Source organism: Solanum lycopersicum, chromosome 10, assembly GCF_036512215.1.
Source record: "Solanum lycopersicum chromosome 10, SLM_r2.1".
NCBI classification, from domain to species: domain Eukaryota; kingdom Viridiplantae; phylum Streptophyta; class Magnoliopsida; order Solanales; family Solanaceae; genus Solanum; species Solanum lycopersicum.
Window position 1 is genome coordinate 21883327 of NC_090809.1, and position 19481 is coordinate 21902807.

Here is a 19481-nt window from a genome sequence, read left to right on the forward strand (position 1 = left end):
TTTAGCTCATGTTGTTTTATTATCGGTTATAAGTAGCTCCAAAAGTTCAGTTAGACTCTCTTGCATTGACCATTTATCAGTATCCAGTTTCAGCACGTTATAAATTGGTCATTGCATTTAGTTAGCTCAGAATTATCTATATCATGTTCAGATTATTGTACTTGCTTTTGTACTTGTTCAGTTATGTTTTATTTCAGCTTTATTCGATCCTACGTGCTCAGTACCTTTCAAGTACTGAAGAATACATGCGCTACATCTTCTCGTGATGTAGGTTCAGGTTCTCAGCACCCAGATCACGCATAGATAGATTTCCAAATTTTAGTTTAGCAGATTCAGTGGTGAGTTCTCATTCTCCAAGGATAATACTCATGAGTTTTTTTCATTCATTTAGTTTCTGTTTTTGCTAGACTTAGCTGGGGCTTGTCCCAATACTTCAAGTCATTTAGAGGCTTATGTGAGACATAGTTAGTTTCAGCATAGTATTGAATTAATATTTCCCTTGTATTAAACTTTTTATTTTCAAATACCTCACTTACAGAATATAGGTATTCCCCATCTTTTGAGGTTGAAATTATGATTTTGTTTTAGCAACAGTTTATATTCTTTAGTATGCTCATGATCATGACAGCAGGGTTACCTTGGGATCACTTGTGTCCTAGGTTCCGTATCCGTGTCTCGGGAGGATCTTGGGGCGTGACAAAAATTGGTGTAAGAGCACTAGGTTCAAGCGTCCTAGGATGTCTAAAAAGTTGCACTAAGTAAAATCATTTTCATGGGTGTGAAGTGCACCACATCTAATGAAAGGGAGGCTATGAAGCGTTTTAAGAAAAACATCACTTTATTGTTACTCTTATCGTGCGTAAGGTATGATCTTATTCCAATCTAACTTGACATTCTACATTTCAAATCATGCCTCCTCCTAGAGCTAACGCTAGGAATGCGAACGCCAGGAATGCAAACACAGCTCCTCCAGTCCCAAATCAAAAAGTATCCAATGTTGAGTTTAGGAATGTTATACAGATGTTGTCTCATAGTATGACCAACCAAAACAATTGGGTTCATGATCATGTGAATGAAAATGGTGAATAAGTAGAAGCAAGGGTCCATGACTTTGTCAGGATGAATCCAGCTAAGTTCTTAGGATCACAGACTAAGGAGGATCCTCAAAATTTCTTGGATGAGATCAAGAAGATCATTGAGGTAATGCAAGTGACTGGGAATGATCGGTTGAGTTGGCATTATACCAATTGAAGGATTTTGATCATATCTGGTACACTGAGTTGAGGAAAATAGGGGTACAAATGATTCTCCTGTTACTTAGGATTGCTTTAGGGATACCTTTCAGGATAGGTTTTTCCTAATAGAGATGAGAGAAGCAAAACCCTAGGAATTCATAAACTTAATGCATGGTAACATGATAGTCCAAGAGTATGGACTCAAGTTTAACCAACTATCTAGGTATGCTCCTCAGATGGTTGATGAATCCAGGGCTCAAATGAATAAGTTCTTGTATGGAGTGTCAGATTTGGTGAAAACTGAGTGCAGAAATGCTATGTTACTAGCAGATATGAATATCTCTAGGCTTATAACTCATGCTCAACAGGTTGAGGGTGGTAAGCTTACAGAACAGGCCAAGGAGAATAAGAAGGCTAGGAAAGGAAACTATGACTATACTCAGTAGAGATTGGGTGGTAGAAATCACTCGCAGAGTCGGCAAAATGTTTAAGAACCTGCCCCTTCATCAACTATTATTTCATCCTCCAAGAACAGGTATGACCAGAAGGGTAGAGCACCAGGCTCTAAGCCTCAGGGAAGTGTTTCAGGCACCAAGACTTACCTCACTACCCCTAAGTATTGTAAGAACCATCCGAGCTAGTGTCTTGCAGGAAAAGAAGGATGTTTTGGGTGCGGTTAGTCTGGTCACGGGTTGAGGGTTTGTCCTTCTAGACAGGGTCAAGGAGGTGGTAATGGTAGAGCTCAGTCTAAAACTTAAGCAGCACCAGCAAGTCGCCCGACTCAGCAGGGTTACTCTTGTGGTACATGTGGCGCTCTGTGCCATAACAGGTTGTATGCTCTTCAGGCTCGCCAGGATCAGGAAGGTTCTCCTAATGCAGTCACTGGTATGTTACAAGTCTTTGACCTTGATGTTTATGCATTGTTAGATCCATGGGCTAATCTTTCTTTTGTAACATCTTACATGGCAGTCCAATTCAGTGTTAGTCCAGAAACTATCTCAGAATCTTTCTTAGTCTGTACTCAAGTCGATGACCCAGTTATAGCTAGACGGGTATACAGAAATTGCCTTGTCACAGTATCTCAGAAAGTTACCTCAGTATATCTTGTAGAGTTAGAAATGGTATACTTCGATGTCATTTTAGGCATGGATTGGTTACCTTCCTGTTATGCTTCTGTAGATTGTATAACTAGATTTTTCATTTTAAGTTTCCAAACGAACCAATCTTAGAAAGGAAGGGTAGTACTTTAGCGCCTATCGGTCGATTTATTTCTTACCTTAAGGACAAAAAGATGATCTTTAAGGGTTATCTCTATCATCTAGTTTGGGTTAAGGATTCTACCTCTGAAACCCCAACTCTTAAGTCAGTTCTAGTAGTTTTTGAGTTTCCAGAAGTGTTTCCAGAAGATCTTCCTGGAGTCCCTCCCTAAAGGGAAATCGATTTTGGAATTAATCTCCTACCAGATACCCAGCCTATTTCTACTCCTCCTTACAGAATGGCTCCAGCGGAGCTTAAGGAAATGAAAGCGAAGTTTAAAGACCTTCTAGATAAGGGCTTCATCAGAACTAGTATTTCACCATGGGGCACATTAGTGTTGTTCATATAGAAGAAAGATGGTTCTCTCCAAATGTGCATTGACTATAGACAGTTGAACAATGTCACAATCAAGAATAAGTATCCCATCCTCAATATTGGTGACTTGTTTGACCAACTTCAGGGTGCTAGCCATTTCTCAAAAATAGACCTCAGATCGGGTTATCATCAGCTCAGAGTCAAAGATAGTGACATTCCAAAAACAGCCTTCAGAGTTGGGTATGGTCATTATGAATTTGTAGTTATGTCATTTGGACTAACTAATGTTGCTGCAGCTTTCATGGATTTGATAAACAGTGTGTTCAAATAGTACTTGGACTTGTTCGTTATTGTCTTTATTGATGATATCCTCATTTACTCTAGGAGTGAGGAAGAACATGCAAGTCATTTGAGAGTTGTTTTGCAAACTCTCAAGGATTGCCAATTATTCACTAAGTTTAGTAAATGTGAGTTCTAGTTGAAATCCGTTTCTTTTCTTGATCCGAGTGGATTCACAAAAGATAGAAGCAGTGAAACAATAACCAGACCTACCTTTGCTACAGATATCATAAGCTTCTTATTTCTAATGGGTTATTACATAAGATGAAAGGATTTTCATCCATAGCCTCACCATTGACTAGGTTAACTCAGAAGATGGTCAAGTTCCAATGGCAGATAATTGTGAGAAAAGCTTCGCAGAATCGAAACTAGATTGACTACCGCTCCTCTCTTGATTCTACCAGAGGGTTCAGATGGTTATGTAATCTATTGTGATGCATCAAGATTTGGCCTTTGTTGTGTTGATGCAGTGAGATAAGGTTATAACTTATGCTGTTAGATAGCTTAAGGTGCATGAGAAGTGTTTTCCAACTCATGACCTCGAGCTTGTAGTAGTGGTGTTTGCACTCAAGATCTGGAGATACTACTTGTATGGTGTCCATGTAGATGTGTTCAGTGATCATAAGAGCCTTCAGCATGTTTTCACCCAGAAAGAGTTGAATCGTCGACAGATGAGATGGTTTGATTTCCTTAAGGATTATGATATAAGTGTGCATTATAATCATGGTAAGGCAAATTTAGTAGCAGATACTCTTAGTAGATTATCTATGGGCAGTGTAGCCTATGTTGAGGAAAAAAGAAAGGAACTAGTGAAGGATATTCACATGCTTGCTCTTTTGGGAGTTTGCTTATGAGCATATTAGACAGTGGTGTAACAGTTCAGAATTGGGCAGAATCTTCTTTGGTAGTGGAGGCTAAGGAAAAGCAAGACAGTGATCCAATTTTGCTTGAAATTAAGGGTGCAGTCCAGAAACAGATTTCATAACTAGAATCTAGACCCCAGACGAGACCGGCGTCGTTGACCTCTCAGAGGTCGCAGAGAAGCCTACATGCGTCATACTTACTTCATCTAGGTTAATTTTAGAGGAAAATTTGAAAAAAAAAATCTTATTTCATCTGAAACATATTATACTTAACAATAGGCGTTCACAAATCAACCATCTAATATAGAGATAATCAAATGCAAGACGCAGTTCATAATTCCATTAAACGTATTCTTGCCAAAATGGCACCAATACAAAGTCTGAAATGAAACGGGAAATGAAACACTAGTGCAAAGTGCCCCACTAGCTTAATCCAACATCTAAGCTAGATTTTACCGGTACACATTCTCGAAAGCATAAGGGCCTACCAAGTCCGGACGTAAGCTCCACGTTCGGATAGCTGCAACGTTGTTCCGTAAGCTCTAAAGTCCTCCTGTGCCTGCACCTAAAAGTAGATATAGTATGGGATTAATACGCACTTGTACTAATTATGGGTATATGCAAACACACACCAAGGACACGCATGAGTAAGAATAGATCTTTCTTAACAACATGATTTATGGAAAGTCAAGTCAGTAGACTTGCCAAATTTGGACTAGAAAAGTTAGTGGACCTGCCAAATTTGAATTAGGAAAGTCATGACATGAGAGTAACATACATCATCATACGTATCATATCGCACACTATCACATAACATATTGCATATGGCACATAACATCTTTCATATCATTCGTTCATACGCCATGAGACTTTGGAATCACGGACTTGGCATCAAGACTTCCCAAAAATGAGGGCTCAACCTATGGGACCTCAACTAGGGAGACTTCTTTTGCAAACACAGAATCTGCTTCATTCATTCGTACGTACTTCACTTCATACATTCATAAGCTAGTGTGTACACCAGCTATACCTAAGATGTAGTTTAAGACTTTCATCGAGTTTGTTGTACAATGATCAAGAATGACCAAGTATCATTATTTAAGTCTAGCTCACCTCTTGATTATCCTATCCTAACACCTTTGGTACCATTGATTTTATTATGTGCATCATTTGAGGCTGGCCTCATTCATTATTTGGGAACTTTAACTTTAATCAACGTAGATTATTTGAGCATCATGAAATCCAGTATCTCCCCCAAATCGAAAAGAGGTGGAATCACCAACAAAAGTGACCCAAAACATGCTAGCGTACATGGGAATTGAACCCCGCCAGATCCCTATATTGGTAGTATAGGTTCAAAGACTAGGAGATATAAGGAGACCCATACCCGATATGCCGGACAGTCTCATCTTATGAGAGTTACATGAACCTCCGCCCTTCTCGAAAGAAGGCATCACCTCTCATACATAGTATACTGGTGCTCAGTATAAAGTTTCATTGCATTCAACACATACGTCACAGAAGCTGGCTTCTAGTATGAGGACATCATAGCTCAATAGATGATTTCTCATCTCATCATTAGTATTAAGTATGCATAACATCAATACTTTAATTAGAGTGTTCATAGAGACTGGTCTCTTCATTAACTTTACACTCTCATAGGTGAGTACGTTTTGGTAAAATTTACTTAGGCTCATTTGAGATTGCTCTAATCTTTTAAATTAGCCTCTTATCATGTTGTCACCAAATTCATTAACTTTAGCATATTTGCTCTTCATAATTACTCACCTCTTATTACGTGAATGTTCATTTTATCATATGCCAATGCACTTGGCCATTTAGTATGTTTCACACTCTTACTTAACCCTTCTAGGGTTTAATCATTTCATTGCATACATCTTAGGTTCACTTACTTTTAAATGTATGCTAGACTTATGGGTCTATACATACAAGCCATGAGGCTTCATTCATAGTTTGTTTAAGTGATTCATAAGTTCCTAAGATTATATGGTACAAGACTTATGCATCTTATATGTATGCCAAGATCTCGATTTCCGATCTATGTGGGCAGCATTACTTTGAAGTTTGTTCATGTGTGATTTATGTATCAATACGGAGTTTGGGAAAGGGAACCCGGTTTCGCGATAACACATACATATTTTTTTTATTCTACTTTGATCTATATGGCTTGGGGACCTGAGATCGAGCCCCAACGCCTTCGTTTCACTTTTTTTTCCTTATTATTCATTCTTCCTTAGTCTATTGACTTGGAACCGAGGGGTTGTGGGATCGATCCCCCACAGCCTCATTTCTTTTATTTTCTTTTTCTTTGACTTTTCCTAGTTGACCTTGAGGGTATGGGATCGAATCCCCACAACCTCACTTTATTTTTCTCTTTAATTCCCTTAATAAGCCTAGAGGTCGTAGGTTCGATTCCCACATGCCTCAACTTTTATTTTCTTTTAATTCCTTAAGTGGCCAAGAGGTTGTGGGTTTGAATCCCACTCCTCTCATTTTTATTTTCACGGATTCATTTTCAAGTCAAGGTCCAGGTTCGAATCCCCCTTACCACATCTTTTAACTTACATTATTTTATGACTTTTAACAAGGTGACGTCACGGGTTCGATCCTCAATGACCTCTCTTATTTTTCTTCATTTTTTATAATAGGTTAATTGACTTAACTTGACCGAAACTAACATCAAAGTGCTGGAATTTGATCACATTTTCAGCCTATTTTCTCACCTCTTTCACGTTAAATGTATATACGTTTGGAGTAGTTATTAGTGAGTTCATTAGGTGCATTTTCAAGATCACATTCTATTAAGAATTTGCATTCAAATCAGCATTTTTACATCTTATCTTTGCTGAAACTCATCAACAAGATGCTGGAAATTTTGTACGTTTTTCAGCTCATTTGCATCAACAGTTTACATGTTAGTTTTGAGGATAATTCATGGATTCATTTATGTAATACTTTCCAATATAAATCAGCCACCTTATACTTCATATGAACATCAGGATTTATACAAGTATGTGCATGTAAGAATACAACCATAACATGTCGTTTTCGAACTTCAAACCAAGAGTATATGTCCCGGCTATACATTGCACACACATAAACACATAATTTTGGACAGCATGCTTAACATTCACATAACTCCGAACATACATACATGAACATAATCAACACAAAAACACATTACACCCCTAATTTCTATCATCAAACATACCCAACCTACAAATCTATGGGAGCTAGTGACAGGGAACATGTAAAGGGGAATAACCCTAGTTTTCGTATTTGAATATACTGAACCTTAAGGGGTCTCTTGGGAAAGGGACCAAGAGAGAAGAGAACCCATACCTTTTTAACGTTTAAAACTTGACCTGCTGCCCAAAGTTTCTCCTCCAAATTCATGTCCAACACCTAAAACCTCAACCCCAATTCGATGGACAACCCTCTCTTTGCCTAACGTGATTGATTAGTTTTTTATTTTTATATTTCGTTTTGAGTTCTTCAAGTGTGAAGAACTTTGGTAAATTTTTCTGTTCATGAATTTATTTTGGCAGAGAGAACGTGAATGAGAGAAGAGATAATGATCGTGAAGTTAGATAGAAGTGAGAGAGTGAAACGTGAAAGTAGTTAAGGCTTAGGTAAGGACTTAGTCAAACTAGGACTCTCCTTAACTTTTAAAAAAATCTTATTTTTCCTTTTTATTAAATCAGCTAATAAATATTAATTAATTAAGTTAATTTACCAATTTAAATAAAAACAATTTAAATCATTTCTTCCACCTAGGTTCGAACCCGGGTGGAGCAAGTCTTCACTCAAAAAGCCAATTTTCAGCCCTCTCTCCCCAAATTGTCCCTCCACCTTATTAATTAAATAATTAATTAAATATTCAGGGTATTAAGATACTACCCTTAGCCTGGAAAAAGACTATCTAGTTCCTCCAAACTTAAGATTTCCCCTCTTTAAGTCTGGTAAAGACCCATTTGGGCTAATCTTCATATTCGGGAGCCCTACATGGATGGACCCAACCTTTCCTAGCTCAACTAACTCCCCAACTTAGTTGGCTTGTCTTTCGTAAGGGTTCAGAGGTTTGGTTCTACGCGCATCAGTCCGTATGAACCCGGTCTAAACGTAGGCTTTCTAGACACATTAAGCATTACTTAGCATATCCATTTTTTGGGCTGTTACATTATCCCCCCTTAGGAACATTCGTCTCCGAATGACACTACTAATTATCTAGCATAATGCCAGTAAGATTAAAACATAGTTTCTATACACAATAAAGCATTAGCAACAAACAATGGAGAGATAAGGAAACATAGACTTAAGAGTAGGAAGTCTAACCTCAAAGGCTGAAAAGATGAGGGTAGCGGGATCTCATATCGTCCTCGGACTCCGACGTAGCACTCTCAACAAGATGATTCCTCCATAATACCTTTACTGTGGGAACCTCCATGTTCCTTAGCTGCTTGATCTGTCTATCTAAAATCTCAATAGGTACTCCCTCATAAGACAAGTCTTCCTCGACCCCCAAACCTTCAACAGGTAGAATCGATGTTAGATCACCTATGCACTTCTTTAACATAGATACATGAAAGACTAGATTTATAAGCTAGATCCACAGGCAATGCCAACTCATAGGCCACCTCACCCACACATTGTAGGATCTCGTATGGCCCAACATACCTTGGAATAAACTTTCCCTTCCTACCAAACCTCATCACCCCCTTCATAGGTGTCTGCATCAAACTCTAAGGGCCATTTTTTGTTGTCTGCATAAGACTTCTGCCGACTGTAGGCAGTAGCCAACCTGTCCCTAATCACCGTGACCTTCTCTATGGCCTCATGAATGATCTCTGGACCCAAGATGGATGAATCTCCAATGTCGAACCCCCCAACTGGAGACCTACATCTCCTACCATACAGTCCCTCAAATGGTGTCATCCCAACGCTAGAGTGATAGAGATTATTATACGAGAACTCAATCAAAGGCAAATGGTCGTCCCAGCTACCCCTGAAGTTAATCACTCATGGACTCAACATATCCTCCAATGACTGAATGGTGCGCTCTGCCTTCCCATTAGTCTGAGGATGAAAGGCAGTACTAAGCTTCAACTGTGTGCCTAAGCTCTTCTAGAAGGATCTCCAGATTTTAAAGTGAATTTAGCTCCTCTATCTGAAATGATATACAAAGGAATCCCACGGGATCTCACAATTTCATCAATGTAGAGTCTTGCATAATACTCGTCTCTGTAAGTAGACTTCACAGGGATAAAGTGGGAAGACTTAGTCATCCTTTCCACAATAACCCATATGGAGCCATGTTGTCTCCTAGTCTTCGGAAGACCAACCACGAAGTCTATATTAATGGCCTCCTATTTCCAAGTCTAAACCTCAATAATATAAGTAAAACTGCCAGGCTTAAGATGTTCCGCCTTAACCTGTATACAATTAGGAAACTTGGTTACATATTCTGCAATGTCCTACTTCATGCCATCCCACCAATAAATCTGCTTAAGATCATGATACACCTTGGTGGAACCTGGATGTACGGAATATCTGGAACCATGGGCCTCTTCAATGATCCTGGTCACAAATCATCCACATCTGGTACACACATCTTGTCCTGGTACCTATGTATGTTGTCATCTCCCAAAGCAAAAGACTCATTCATCTTAACCAACACTGAGTTCTTCAGCTCCATTAACACCGGATCAAGATGCTGGCCCTCCTTGACTTCAACAACTAAGGATTATTTAGAACTAGGATGAACTGAAACACCCCCACTAGTAGAGTGAACTAACCGCACACCTTCTCTGTCCAGTCTATGTATATCTTTCACCAACTCCTTCGTCTCATCATCAACGTGGATTGTACTTCCCATGCTCATCCTATTCAAAGCATCAGCTACAACATTAGCCTTACCTGGATGGTAGTGGACATTCATGTCATAGTCCTTCAAAAGCTCAACCATTTCCGCTGACGTAGATTCAACTTTATCTATGTGAACACGTACTGGAGACTCTTGTGGTTTATGAACACATCCACATGCACCCCATACAAGAGTACCTCCACAGTTTCAGTGCAAACACCATAGCTGCCAACTCCAACTCATGAGTGGGATAATTCTTTTCATGGACCTTGAGCTGTCTGGACGCATAAGCTATCACCTTACCACCCTGCATAAGAACACAACCAAACCAACCCTCGATGCATCATAATACACAGTGTAATTCTCACCACACTTAGGCAAAGTAAGCATCAGGGCTGAAGTAAGTCTATCCTTGAGCTCCTGGAAACTCTTCTCACAAGCCTCCGTCTATACAAACTTGGCCTTCTTCTTATTCAAACCTATCAGTGAGGCAGCAATGGAAGAAAAACCCTCCACAAACCTGCGACAATAACCAGCTAATCCTAAGAAGCTACGAATATCTATGGGAGTAAGAGGTTTTAGCCAGTTCTTAATAGCTTCAGTCTTCCTGAGATCTACCTATACACTTTTGACGAACACAACATGACCCATTGATGTCACTGATCTAAGCCAGAATTCACACTTGCTGAATTTGGCATAGAACTGATGTTGTCTAAGTACCTGCAAGGTTAGTCTCAAATGTAGTTCATGATCTTCCTTGGTCTTAGAGTAGATGAGAATTTCTTCAATGAATACTATGATGAAGGAGTCAAGGTATTCACGAAAGACCTTGTTCATGAGATCCATAAATGCAGCACGTGCATTTTATGAGACCAAATGACAAACTTGGAACTCATAATGACCATAACGAGTACGAAAGGCTATCTTTAGGATATCTCCATCCCTAACCCTAAGCTAATGGTACTCTGAACGAAGATCGATCTTCGAGAAGAAAGTAGACCCTTGGAGTTGGTCGAACAAGTCAGCTATTCTTGGAAGTGGATACTTATTTTTGATAGTGACTTTGTTAAGCTGCCTATAATTGATACACATTCTAAGGGTTCCATCTTTATTTTTCACATACAACACTCGAGCGCCCAAGGGGATATTCTCGGTTGAATGAAACCCTTATCTGTGAGATCTTTTAACTGGAGCTTTAACTCTTTGAGTTCAGATAGAGCCATTCTGTAAGGAGGAATTGAAATTGGTTTAGTATTGGGTTCTAAGTTGATAACAAAGTCAATTTCTCGAGGGGGAGGAACTCCAGGTAAATCATCAGGAAATACATCTTGGAACTCATTCACTATAGGCATTGAGTCTATGGAAGGAATGTCATGATCTAATAATTAACACTCACAAGATGAAATAATACCCCTTGGACATCATTTTACTGACCTTAAGGTTCGAAATCAAGGCATTAGGACGACTCTAGTTGTACCCCTCCAAGACTAGCTCTCCTTCATTAGGGAAGCAAAATCTCACAACCCTACTACGACAATCCATGAAAGCATAACAACTATGAAGCCAGTCCATACTAAGAATAATATCAAAATCATGCATAGGTAACTCAATCAAGTCTGCACACATAGTCTTACCACATACAACTATTGGGCAATCCTTGTGTACTCTATCAGTTCTTACATTTTCTCCTAAAGGTGTACTAACCACTATAGGATCATGAAAAACTTAAGGCAATATCTCAAAAGTGAGAGCAATCAAAGGAGTTACAAAGTAAAGTGTAGACCCTGGATCAAGTAAAGCATAAACAGAAGTTGAGAATACTTGTATTATACCTGTGACCACATCAGCAGACTTCTCCTGCTCCTCCCATCCCTTAAGAGCGTAGAACCTGTTCCTCTTAAAAGACTTGGTTGCTGCTGCATCCTGTGGATTAGGCCTAGGCTGAGCATTACCTCCAGACTAAGCCCTGTTCATCCTTAACCATGTGCCCGCTCTTACTGCAACCAAAATAAGCATTAGTGCTCTGTCTTCACTCCTCAGTGTGAGCATGGCCACACTTAACACAGTTCTTTCTGGGACGCTGCATATCACCTCCATTGTGCTTCTTGGGCTCGGTTCTTCCACCTCTAGATGTTGTACTCCTCTGAAAGTTAGAGTTCCATGAACTCTGTTTCCCCTTTTTGAATCTGGGATGCTCAAGGACGCTAAAGTTGTACATGTTGCCCCCATTGCTAGTACCTACCTGATCATGAGGCTTAGGCTTCCTAGCATCACGGACGCCCCTCTTCTTCCAGATGTCTTCTACATGTTGTACATGCACCATCAACCTGGAGAGGTCTATGTTATTGTGGAGCATAGCATCCCGACACTCCTTCTCCAAGTCTTCGGTGATTCGTGTGAGGAACCTACTCATCTCATCCGTGCTGTTATATACAAGGGAAGTAAAATACCTGGATAGTTTAACAAACTTTAAGGAATACTCTCTGACTTTCATTGACACCTACTTAAGGTTGATAAACTCCGCAACCTTGGCCTCCCTCCCTTGAGAAGAATCTCTCCAGGAAGGTTGTCTTAAATAGCTCCCATGTGACCAGAACTCCGCCCAAAGCTCGGCTATCCTGCCACATCGTGCACTAAGTCTGTGCAACATCCTTAACCTGCTGCCCAAAGTTTCTCCTCCAAATTCACGTCCAACACCGAAAATCTCAATCCCAATTCGACGGACAGCCCTCTCTTTGCCTAACGTGATTGATTTGTTGTTTGTTTTTATCATTCATTGTGAGTTCTTAACGTCTGAAGAACTTTGGTAAGTTTTTCTGTTCTTGAAGTTATTTTGGTAGAGATAACGTGAATGAGAGAAGAGAGAATGATCGTGAAGTGAGATAGACGTGAGAGAGTGAAACGTGAAAGTAGTTTAGGCTTAGGTAAGGACTTAGTCAAACTAGGACTCTCCTTAACTTTTAAAAAAAATCCAATTTTACTTTTTATTAAATCAGCTAATAAATATTAATTAATTAAGGTTAATTTACTAATTTAAATAAAAACAATTTAAATCATTGCTTCCACCTAGGTTCGAACCTGGGTGGAGCAAGACTTCACTCAAAAAGCCAATTTTCGGCACTCTCTCCCAAATTTGCCCCTCCACCTTATTAATTAAATAATTAATTGAATATTTAGGGTAATTTTGATACTACCCTTATACTGGAAAAAGACCATTTTACCCCTAGACCCTCCAAACTTAAGATTTCCCCTTTTTAAGTCAGGTAAAGACTCATCCAGGTAAATCTTCATATTTAGGAGCCCTACATACCCAACCTTTCTAAGCTCAACTAACTCCCCAAGTTATTTGTCTAGGTTGTCGCAAGGGTTCAGAGGTCTGGTTCTACGTGCATCAATCTGTGTGAACCCGATCTAATTTTAGGCATTCTAGACACATTAGGCATTACTTAGCATATATCCATTTTTTGGCGCCAGGGTAGATTGTGTGTTTCTGATGTGGGTAAGTTGAGACAGCATATTCTTCTTAATCTGCAGGAAGTTTGTTTGTGGAATGGCATGAAGAGGGATATAGAAGATTTTGTGAGTAATGTCCCAATTGTCACCAAGTTAAGGTAGAACATCAGAAACTAGGAGGTATGACTGAAGAGATCAGCATTCCTACTTGGAAGTGGGAAGTGATCAATATGGATTTCATCACAAGGTTACCGCGTACTCGTAGACAACATGACTCCATTTAGGTAATAGTTGATAGGATGACTAAGTCTTCTCGATTTTTAGCGGTTAAGACTACAGATTCGACAGAGAAATATGCCAAGATTTACATTAATGGAATTGTGAGGTTGAATGGGGTTCCTTTGTATATCATCATAGATAAAGGTCCTCAGTTTACCTCTCATTTATAGAAGTCATTTCATAAGGGTTTTGGTACTCAAGTTAACCTTAGCACAGCATTTCATCCACAGACGGATGGACAGGCAGAGCGTACCATTCAGACCCTAGAGGATATGTTGAGAGCTTGTGTGATCGATTTCGAGGGTAGTTATGATGATCACCTTTCTCTGATTGAGTTCGCCTACAATAATAGATACCATTCAAGCATTCAGATGGCCCTTTATGAGGCTTTGTATGGGCATAGATGTAGATCTCCTATTTGTTAGTTTGAAGTAGGTGAAGAAGCTTTGATAGGTCCAGATTCAGTCCTTCATGTTAAGAAAGTGCAAGTCATTAGGGATAGAATTAAGACAGCCCAAAGTCATCAAAAATCTTATGCAAATTTAAGAAGAAGGGAACTCGAGTTCCAAGTTGATGATTGGGTTTTCTAAAAGTCTCACCTATAAAAGGGGTGATGAAATTTGGAAAGAAAGCGAAGCTCAATCCTAGATATGTAGGACCTTACAAGATCTTGAAAAGTGTTGGCAATGTTGTATATGAGTTAGAGTTGCCAGCAGAATTAGCAACAATGCATCCGATCTTCCACATCTCACTCATAAAAAATGTGTGGTGATTTTAGCCTCTATAGTGCCATTAGAGAGTATGGCGGTGAAAGATAATCTTTCTTATGAGGATGTACTAGTTGAGATTATTGACCGTCAGACTAGAAGGTTGAGGAACAAATAAGTCACTTCAGTAAGGATTTTTTGGAGGAGTCAGTCCATAGAGGGAGCTACTTGGGAAGCAGAAGCAGCCTTGAAAGCCAAGTATCCTCACCTCTTTCCTTCCGATTCCACTCCAGCTTGAGATAATAGTTCCTCTTCAGTTTTCCAGTCATTCATGCATGAATTCAGTCTTAGAATCATGTTCCCTCAGTTTGTACTTGCATTTTCAGCGTATTTGCATGTTCTCAAAACTTAATTCAGTCAGAAACTCAGTTCTCAGTGTTAAGTAGCAGGGTCTGTAGCTCTCTCCCTCCATTTCAGCTAGTTTAGTCTTCATTTGAGGACGAATGTTCCCAATTGGAAGATAATGTAACATCCCGTCAGATCAAAAACTAGTTTTTAAGAAAAACCTGCAAGTGCAGCCAACTTGGCCATCGACAGACCATAGCAGACCCATGGTCTATCCTGCACATCCGTCAATGGGGTCATAAACCCCAGAAATCTCAGCCTAGGAAAATATGGTTAGGTCCTGATTGACGGACGGACCTACGGTCCGTGGGTCAGACTATGATCCGTAGTCCATGATCGTCGATCGACACCCCATTCACCGACTATTTGACAAGAGCCACAGATTACCAACACGGTCCGTAGGTGGACCCACAGTCCATAGGTATGACCGCAGGTGGGAACTAGAAAACAGTTAAGGGAGAAATTCAGTTAGGTCAACTTCAAATGGTCATAACTCTTAGCACAAAAATGATTAGGTGTCCCATGACCTACCCATAGATAGATAACTTTCCATAGCCACCGACGTTGCTCAAATCAGACCTCCGAGTAAAATTTTATGCCTGTTTTAGTGAAGTCCTGTTGAACAGGCCCAACCTATGGACCCAACGACGTACAGTTGATCAAATGATGGACCGTCTGTCTAGGCCATCATTTGTTTCGAGAGAAATAAACTCAGGGGTCATTTGGTCTTTTCCCACTTTTTTAAACCCTAAGATACGTTGTTTTGACCCTAAATCATCATATTTTAATCAGTTTAAGTCTAGAAACATAACAAAACTTACCTAAGTCAAATCATTAATCAAAACATATAAAATTAGAAGCAAGAAAGGAGAAAAAGCTCAAGAACCCTAGTTCAAGAATGCAGCAGGTTTCCAACGGTTCCAGCCCCGAAATCTAAGTGTTTATCCGTGAATTTCATCACCAGGTATGTGGGATTTCACTAGTGGGTATCTTTCAACAATTGGGTCCCTAATTTTCAGTCAGTTCTTGATTCTCTTATCATGATTAAACCTAGAGTTTCTAGAACTTTGATAGAACTTCATAAATTTATTAAATATATGTTCCAAATCAGATATACATGTTAATACTCAGATTATTACATGAATTTCAGAATCCTAGTTATGTATTTCTTAAGTTCTTAAATTACACATGCTAGGTCAGATATTTAATTACTTCAGATATACATGCCTCAGTTATTAAATCATTATTATCAGATTAAATGTTGCATTCCCAGTTTGCATGTTCAGTTTTGAGTTATCAAGTATTTACAGAAAATTCTAACATAATTAGTTAACTACATAAATCAATTGGAGTATCATGATACAGGGTTGGACTAGGGTTCAGCGTACCCAGGTAGTCCTAGAACTACTAGCCAAGTAGGTTGTAAGTCCTCTCAGTGGGCAATCAGTTTAGTGCTCACGCCAGCATGCCTTAATACCTATGAAAGGGTATATTGGGTCCTCTCGATGGGGCGTATACATCGGACTCCACATTTAGTTCATGTGATTCTATTATCGATTATTAGTAGTTCCCACAATTCAGTCAAACTCTCTTGCATTGACCATTTATCAGTATACTCAGTATCCAATTTCATCATGTTATAAATTAGTCATTGCATTGAGTTAGCTCAGAATTCTCTATATCATGTTCAGATTATTATACTTGCTTTTGTGTTTATTCAGTTATGTTTTATTTCAGCTTTATTCTATCCTACATGCTCAGTACCTTTCAAGTACTGATGCATACATACGCTACATCTTCTCATGATATTGGTTCAGGTTCTCAGCACCCAGATCACGCATAGATCGATTTTTGATCTTCTGTTTAGCAGATTTAGTGGTGAGTCCTCATTCTCCGAGGACAATAGTCATGAGTTCTTTTCAGTCTTTTAGTCATTTAATTTCAGTTTTTGCTAGACTTAGCTGGGGTTTGTCCCAGTATTTCTAGTCAGTTAGAGGCTTATGTCACACATAGTTAGTTTGAGCTTAGTATTGAGTTAATATTTCCCTTGTATTAAACTCATTGTTTTCAAATATCTTAGTTATAGAATATGGGTATTCCCCATCTTTTGAGTTTAAAATTATGATTTAGGTTCCGCAACAGTTTATATTCTTTAGTATGCTCATGATCATACCAGTAAGGAAATCTTGGGATCACTTGTGGTCCTAGGTCCTGTGTCCACGTCTCAGGGTAGCTCGGGGCATGATAGATAAAGACCAAGTGAAATCAACTAGGTGCATCACCTAGTTTGACCTTTTGAAGCTACTTGATGTGCATAACCAGGTGCATCACCTACTTGGCCAATAAGTGGATGAAAATGGACCTTTAAAAAAGGAGGTTTTGAAGGATATTTTTGTGGTCACTAAAGCTCCTTATATATCCACTATGAGAAGATATTCTTCACCTATTTTAACACATGAAAATAAGAATCAACTCCAGCTCTCTCTCTCTCTCTCTCTCTCTCTCTCTCTCTTCTTTTGAAGATAAACCAGCAGCCTTAATGTTTTCTAGGGTTCTTGAAGAAACCCTCATATCTGCAAACCAAGGTAAGTGAAAACTCATGGATTTAGCTTAATTCTCCCATGGATTATTAGAAAAAAAAACTTGTTATTCATGCTCTAATATAACTACAAAGGCAGAATATTTCCAGCAGCTACTGCTCACTTCCTTAGTTATTAAAATACCTTTCTTTCTTCTTTGTTTAAGTGTGAAGGGAAGCTGAAATTCTAATATAATTAAAGTTATAAGGAGAAGTAGTAGAAATTCATATAAGGTGACTGCTCCATTTTTGTCTTCCTTGTGTATGAGTTTGAGTGAGGAATTTGTGGTGCGATGTCATCAAGAACTCAAGGGGTGGTGAGTTCAATACTTGGTTGTATGATAAAGAATACTTGGGGCAGTTCTGTGTATTACTATTGGCATAGCTTTGTTGATCTTGGGGAAAGGATTTATAATGTATGTGATGGACAAAGAATGAGGGTGTGGTGATACACATTATGTTAAAGGTTGTATGGGTTTTACGAGGCTCACGATGTAATAGTTGGTACTTTTAGTTTACCATGACCTAAATTGTAGATTAAAACCAAAAAAAGGAGGCTGAATCGTGATAGTATATTAGTCAGAGGATAAGATATGTAAGGATATTCGATTCTATATCCCTTTGGCATGAAATCTGATACTTATGATTAATATTAATAAAGTGAATCTCATAAGTTCTATTCCTAGAAGAGGAAACATAGTGGCAGCATACTATCTCCAAATAACTAACAAAATTTTCCCCCTCTCCGTACTGCATAAAATTACTTCATTATATGTTCACTATCTTATATTTGTGTATTTGTCCCCCCCCCCAATGTGCTGGTATAGAAATCGTATTTGTAAAAGCAAGTTTGGTTAATCCTTCTCTTTGTTGTATGAAGTCAATTGCGTCATAAACTCTTAAAATAATATGTTGATGTTAAATAGCTCCTTATGTCAATGTTATTACCTTGAAGTATTATTTTCATGTCTTATATTACTTGTCCGTACTTTCATATCTCCAAAATGATTATGACCACCGAAATAACATCTCAAAAGATTTACGATTATCCAAAGAACAATCCTAAAACAGTTATGAATTGATGAACAGCAATCTCAAAGATTAAAGAATCTAAGTGAAGAAATCTATATAATTACGGGTGGCAACCCAGGGGCGAATACCTAGCATGGGTCGATCCCAACTGGTACATACGATTGGCAGCTCAGGGGCGAAAGCCTAGAATGGGCCGATCCCTATTGGTATATAAGGGTGACAGCTAAGGGGCGAAAGCCTAGCATGGGCCAATCCCAAATTGTGTTATTATGAGGACTAAATCCCAAGGGTTAATATTCCTAGAATGGGTCATCCTCTATTACCACTGATCAGCTGGTCATTTGTATCACATGCCTTACAAAGATTATAACGTACAGAAAAGTAAAGAAACAATGTAACTAACATGATCTCACAAGAGTAAGAAAAGGTGGTCTTCTCTCCTGATCTATGCACTAATATGTTGATACTTGATTTCATTTGAGCCCTTGTATTACATATGTTATATTTCCTTACATATTCAGTACATTTTTTCGTATTGACGTCCCTCGATGGGGACGCTACATTTCATGCTGCAGGCACTGGTACTCTAGTTAGTAGACCTCCTCAGTAGGAGCATACGACACTCAGATGCTTTTGGTGAGATCCAGGTTTATTCAGAGCTTTTGATTCCTTGGTTAATTCATTTTGGTATTGTATCTAGTTAAGGGTAAGGCAAGGTCTGTCCCGACCTACTCTAGTCTTCTATCTTTTAGAGGCTTTTAGACTTATGTACATGGTTCAGTTGTGTCTTAAGGAGTTGTGGCCTCAACAACCAAGTCTTATATATAAATTTTGGATCTAATTATGTTGGATTATATCGCTGCGTCCTAGGTGAACTTGTCACAATAGTTATAGTTATATGCATAGTAAAAAAAAGGTTACAGGTTGGTTCTCTGGTGCCTGTCCGTCTTAAGGGGTTTTGAGGCGTGACAAAGTATGTCTTTTTAGTTGTTAGATAGTTTAATGAATTGTAGATGATATATTGATATGTTTTAGAAATATTTTGTTAGAGTGACACTAAGAATTGCATTAGTAAATTTTTAGTATTCTTGCTTATTTACAAGATTCAAGCTTTTGAGGATTATTTATGTTGGA

At 38.8% G+C, this 19481-nt stretch overlaps 1 protein-coding gene across 1 annotated transcript; it reads right to left on the bottom strand.

Moving 5' to 3' along the window:
• Positions 1-4493: 4493 nt before the first annotated feature.
• LOC138338748 (uncharacterized) lies at positions 4494-11245 on the bottom strand. The gene is made up of 8 exons (XM_069289835.1): positions 11017-11245; positions 10614-10687; positions 10347-10511; positions 10083-10200; positions 9826-9946; positions 8738-9035; positions 8457-8597; positions 4494-4574 (listed from the first exon to the last, which is right to left on the bottom strand). The coding sequence occupies exons 1-8, from the start codon at positions 11243-11245 to the stop codon at positions 4494-4496; spliced, it is 1227 nt and encodes a 408-aa protein (XP_069145936.1).
• Positions 11246-19481: the final 8236 nt, after the last annotated feature.